Here is a 6,000-nt window from a genome sequence, read left to right on the forward strand (position 1 = left end):
ATCTCTGTCTGTCTCTCCTCTCTGTCTCTCCCACTCTCTCTGTCTGTTTCTGTTTCTCATTCTCTGTCTCTCTCTGTTGATCTTTCTCCCTCTCCCTCTATCTATGTGTCTCTCTCTCTCTTTTTCTCTCTCTCTCGCTCTTTTTCACTCAATGTCTTTTTCCCTCTGTCTTCCTCTCTCTCTATCTCTCGCTATCTGCCCCTCTCTTTCTCTCCCTGTCTTCTCCCTCCCTCTCTGCCTCTCTCTGACTCTCTCACTCTTCTCCCTCTAACTCTCTCTATCTCCTCCTCTCTTCCTCTCTCTCTCTGTCACCTTCACACTGTGCGTCTCTCACTCCACTACCGTCTCAGTCACCCTCTCCCTCTCTTTGTCTCACTCCCTGTCTCCCTCTCTCTCTCTCTCTCAATGACACATCCCACACTCACCCCATCCCTCCGAGTCACACATCACAAAGCATGTCTCAGGCCCATACCTTGGAGGTAGCAAACGAGGTCCTTCATGTTCTGGGGTTGGTACAGTGGTGCCTAGTGTTGAACAGAGAGATGCCAGTCACAGCCTGGGCATAGGAGGGGCTCAATTTATACCATCTCCTCACCGCACAGATCAACTGATTTAGACATTGGCTTCCTGGGGAGAGATCACAGCTGTTTTTCAAAACTGGCTAAACAAGCCTTATTTTCATTGCTGCCAACGCATTTTAACAGTTCCAAAGAGAGGCAGACCCTCTGACAGTGGGGCACTCCCTCAGTACTGACCCTCTGACAGTGCGGCACTCCCTCAGTACTGACCCTCTGACAGTGCGGCACTCCCTCAGTACTGACCCTCTGACAGTGCGGCACTCCCTCAGTACTGACCCTCTGACAGTGCGGCACTCCCTCAGTACTGACCCTCTGACAGTGCGGCACTCCCTCAGTACTGACACTCTGACAGTGCGGCACTCCCACAGTACTGACCCTCTGACAGTGCGGCACTCCCTCAGCACTGACCCTCTGACAGTGCAGCACTCCCTCAGTACTGACCCTCTGACAGTGCGGCACTCCCTCAGTATTGACCCTCTGACAGTGCAGCACTCCCTCAGTACTGACCCTCAGACAGTGCGGCACTCCCTCAGTACTGACCCTCTGACAGTGCGGCACTCCCTCAGTACTGACCCTCTGACAGTGCGGCGCTCCCTCAGTACTGGTCATCTGACAGTGCAGCACTCCCTCAGTACTGACCCTCTGACAGTGCGGCGCTCCCTCAGTACTGACCCTCTGACAGTGCGGCACTCCCTCAGTACTGACCCTCTGACAGTGCGGCGCTCCCTCAGTACTGGTCATCTGACAGTGCAGCACTCCCTCAGTACTGACCCTCTGACAGTGCAGCACTCCCTCAGTACTGACCCTCTGACAGTGCAGCACTCCCTCAGTACTGACCCTCTGACAGTGCAGCACTCCCTCAGTACTGACCCTCTGACAGTGCGGCACTCCCTCAGTACTGACCCTCTGACAGTGCAGCACTCCCTCAGTACTGACCCTCTGTCACATTTCTCTTTGCCGTTTAGTGCTGACACTGGTTCGCGGTTTCAACATTCAGGCGGAGAACTCCACCATCATCCCCGGAGACGAAGCCGCGTATTTTGGGTACAGCGTCCTGCAGTTCGGCTCCGAGCAAAACAGGGGGTGAGTTGGGAATGTCGGCTCTGCAACTCACCCGGTATCAGTGCCAGTCGTGACGCAGGAACGGGATTGCCTACGGGACAGGAAGCAGAATGTCGTGGGTGCGGTGGTATGTATTAGGGGTCATGTGGGACTGTGAAGCCGAGATGCTATTGGCTGACAGATCCCGGGTCCTGGTTGGCTGCCGACTCCTGGCTCCACCCTGAAGGCGGAGCATAAGAACCCGAGCCTCTCCCCGCAGCTTCATTCTGTTGCTGAGCTGCTGGGGACAAGTCTCGCTTAATAAAGCCTGAATCGACTTCATTACTTCTCGTCTCTCGTAAGTCATTGTGCGCTACAATTTATTAAGCGAGCTTAAAAGACTATGGAGCTCCGGATCGCCCCGGAATGCCTGCGGATCAGCCCCCACGCAGCGAACTCAGCAGCAGTATTTAAACACTGGCAAGCATGTTTTGAAGGCTACCTCCAAACGGCCCCCGGCCAGATCACAGAAGACCAGAAAATGCAGGTCCTGCATTCGAGGGTAAGCCCGGAAATTTACCCTCTCAGAGACGACGCAGAGGATTTCCCGACGGCGCTCGCATTGCTGAAGGGCTTCTACGTTCGGCCCGTTAACCAGGTCTACGCGCGCCACCAACTCGCAACGAGACGGCAAAGTCCCGGAGAATCGCTAGAAGAATTCTACGCCGCGCTGCTAATTTTGGGACGGGGCTGCAGCTGGCGGTGAACGCGATCGAACACACGGACATGCTAATTCGCGATGCGTTTGTGGCAGGTATGAACTCTCACCAAATCCGCCAAAGACTTTTAGAAAAAGAGTCGCTAGGACTCTCAGAGGCCCGGGCCCTAGCAGCCTCCCTAGATGTGGCCTCGCGAAACGCCTGCGCCTACGGCCCCGACCGCGCGGCAGCCCCTTGGGCTCCGTGGACCCCCGTCGCGACAAACCCCCCCCCCCACAGGCTTGCGCGGTTCAGACGCCAAGTCGTCCCAGGGGAGCCCGCTGCTATTTCTGCGGGCAAGCGAAACACCCCCGGCAGCGCTGCCCGGCCCGCGCAGCTATTTGTAAAAGCTGCGGCAAGAAGGGCCATTACGCGGCAGTGTGCCGATCCCGGGGGGTTGCCGCAATCCCCGGAGAAGAACGAGCCCAGCGCATCCCAAACGCTCCCCAACCCCCCCAGTGCCCCATGTGCGACCCGCGGGCGCCGCCATTTTGGGTCCCGGGCACCACGAGGGGAGGATGGGCGCCGCCATCTTGTGACCCCCCAGCCACGTGCGATTCATGGGGGTGGCCATTTTGTCCACCCACGACCACGTGCGATCCATGGACGCCGCCATCTTGGATGACAACAAAGGACCCCAGCATCGACGGCTCCACGGGGTCCGAAGAAGACGCCGCGACACTACGACCACGACTGGCTTCGGTGACGCTGGACCAAGCACGGCCCCGGACGCTCCAGACGACGACAACAACGGTGCTGGTCAACGGACACGAGACGCCATGCCTGATCGACTCCGGGAGCACTGAAAGCTTCATCCGCCCCGACACGGTAAGACGCTGTTTTCTGACCATCCATCCAAGTACGCAAAAGATTTCCCTAGCTGCAGGGTCCCACTCCGTACAGATCAAAGGTTTCTGCATAGTGACCCTAACGGTGCAAGGGAGGGAGTTTAAAAACTACAGGCTCTACGTCCTTCCCCAACTCTGCGCGCCCACATTACTGGGATTAGATTTCCAGTGTAACCTCCAGAGCCTAACATTCCAATTCGGCGGCCCAATACCCCCACTCACTATCTGCGGCCTCGCAACTCTCAAGGTTGAACCGCCGTCCTTGTTTGCGAACCTCACCCCGGATTGCAAACCCGTCGCCACGAGGAGCAGACGGTACAGCGCCCAGGACCGGACCTTCATTCGGTCCGAAGTCCAGCGGCTACTGAAGGAGGGCATAATCCAGGCCAGCAATAGTCCCTGGAGAGCCCAGGTGGTAGTAGTAAAGACAGGGGAGAAACAAAGGATGGTCATAGACTATAGTCAGACCATCAACAGGTACACACAACTAGACGCGTACCCTCTCCCCCGCATATCCGACATGGTCAATCGGATTGCCCAGTATAAGGTCTTCTCCACCGTGGACCTCAAGTCCGCCTACCATCAGCTCCCCATCCGCCCAAGTGACCGCAAGTACACAGCCTTCGAGGCAGACGGGCGTCTATACCACTTCCTAAGGGTCCCATTTGGTGTCACAAACGGGGTCTCGGTCTTCCAACGGGAGATGGACCGAATGGTTGACCAGCACGGGTTACGGGCCACGTTCCCGTATCTCGACAATGTAACCATCTGCGGCCACGATCAGCAGGACCACGACGCCAACCTCCAAAAATTCCTCCAGACCGCTAACGCCCTGAACCTCACATACAACGAGGAAAAGTGCGTTTTTAGCACAAGCCGGTTGGCCATTCTGGGCGACGTAGTGCGCAATGGGATAATAGGCCCCGACCCCGAACGCATGCGCCCCCTTATGGAATTCCCCCTCCCCCACTGCTCCAAAGCCCTGAAACGCTGCCTGGGTTTCTTTTCATATTACGTCCAGTGGGTCCCCCAGTACGCAGACAAGGCCTGCCCCCTAATACAGACCACTACCTTCCCCCTGTCGACAGAGGCTTGCCAGGCCTTCAGCTGCATCAAAGCGGATATCGCAAAGGCCACGATGCGCGCCATCGACGAGTCCCTCCCCTTCCAGGTCGAGAGCGACGCCTCCGATGTAGCTCTAGCGGCTACCCTTAACCAAGCGGGCAGACCCGTGGCCTTCTTCTCCCGAACCCTCCACGCTTCAGAAATCCGCCACTCCTCAGTGGAAAAGGAAGCCCAAGCCATAGTGGAAGCTGTGCGACATTGGAGGCATTACCTGGCCGGCAGGAGATTCACTCTCCTCACCGACCAACGGTCGGTAGCCTTCATGTTCGATAATGCACAGCGGGGCAAGATTAAAAATGACAAGATCTTAAGGTGGAGGATCGAGCTCTCCACCTTTAACTATGAGATCTTGTACCGTCCCGGAAAGCTGAACGAGCCGTCCGATGCCCTATCCCGCGGCACATGTGCCAACGCACACATAGACCATCTCCAAACCCTCCACGAGGACCTCTGCCACCCGGGGGTCACTCGTTTCTACCATTTCGTAAAGTCCCGCAACCTCCTCTACTCTGTGGAGGAGGTCCGTACAGTCACAAGGAACTGCCACATCTGCGCAGAGTGCAAACCGCATTTCTTCAGGCCGGATGGTGCGCACCTGATCAAGGCTTCCCGCCCCTTTGAACGCCTCAGTCTGGATTTCAAAGGGCCCCTCCCCTCCACCGACCGCAACACATACTTCCTGAACGTGGTGGACGAGTACTCTCATTTCCCCTTCGCCATCCCCTGCCCCGACATGACAGCGGCCACAGTCATTAAAGCCCTTGGCACCATATTCACACTGTTCGGTTGCCCCGCTTATATCCAGAGCGACAGGGGGTCCTCCTTCATGAGTGACGAGCTGCGCCAGTTCCTGCTCAGCAAGGGTATAGCCTCAAGCAGGATGACCAGCTACAACCCCCGGGGGAACGGGCAAGTAGAGAGGGAGAACGGCACGGTCTGGAAGACCATCCTACTGGCCCTACGGTCCAGGGATCTCCCAGTTTCCCGGTGGCAGGAGGTCCTCCCGGACGCTCTCCACTCCATCCGGTCGCTGCTGTGTACCACCACTAACCAAACGCCTCATGAGCGCCTCCTTGTCTTCCCCAGGAAGTCCTCCTCCGGAACGTCGCTGCCGACCTGGCTGGCGGCCCCAGGACCCATCTTGCTCCGGAAACATGTGCGGGCGCATGGTGCGTTGGTCGAGAGGGTTCACCTCCTCCACGCGAACCCGCAGTACGCCTACGTGGCGTACCCCGACGGCCGACAGGACACGGTCTCCCTGCGGGACCTGGCGCCCGCCGGCAACTCACACACACCCCCGACACCGATCATCCCCTCCCTGCCACTGGCGCACCCCGCGACCGCCCCCTTCCCGGGAGGATCGGTCCTCTTCCTTTGCCCGCCCAGGAGTAAAACAGGAACAAACACCGAAACGCTCCCGGAGACGACAACGCCTGAACAAGCATCTGCACCATCACCGGGGCTGAGGCGATCGACGAGGAAGACCAGACCGCCCGCTCGACTCGTGGAATCCGCGTGACACCAAGAATGTTGTTGTAACAAAAACAAAAAATTTTTTTGCTAATATTGTAAATAGTTTTCACAAACTTGTACATAGCCCAGTGTAGGGCGAAAACTGTAGTCACATGTATGAAATTTTCGTTCCAGGAC

At 57.4% G+C, this 6,000-nt stretch overlaps 1 protein-coding gene across 1 annotated transcript in view; it reads right to left on the reverse strand.

Annotated features, from left to right (window-relative positions):
- The window catches only part of LOC140396619 (integrin alpha-M-like), a 153,414-nt gene extending 152,847 nt beyond the window's left edge, over window positions 1-567 (reverse strand). The window contains exon 1 of the mRNA XM_072485413.1: window positions 473-567. Within this exon, the coding sequence (XP_072341514.1) occupies window positions 473-500 (28 nt within the window). The 5' untranslated portion in view covers window positions 501-567. The remainder of the gene's footprint in view (window positions 1-472) is intronic.
- Between the last annotated feature and the right edge of the window lie 5,433 nt (window positions 568-6,000).

This window comes from Scyliorhinus torazame, chromosome 19 (assembly GCF_047496885.1).
Source record: "Scyliorhinus torazame isolate Kashiwa2021f chromosome 19, sScyTor2.1, whole genome shotgun sequence".
NCBI lineage: Eukaryota > Metazoa > Chordata > Chondrichthyes > Carcharhiniformes > Scyliorhinidae > Scyliorhinus > Scyliorhinus torazame.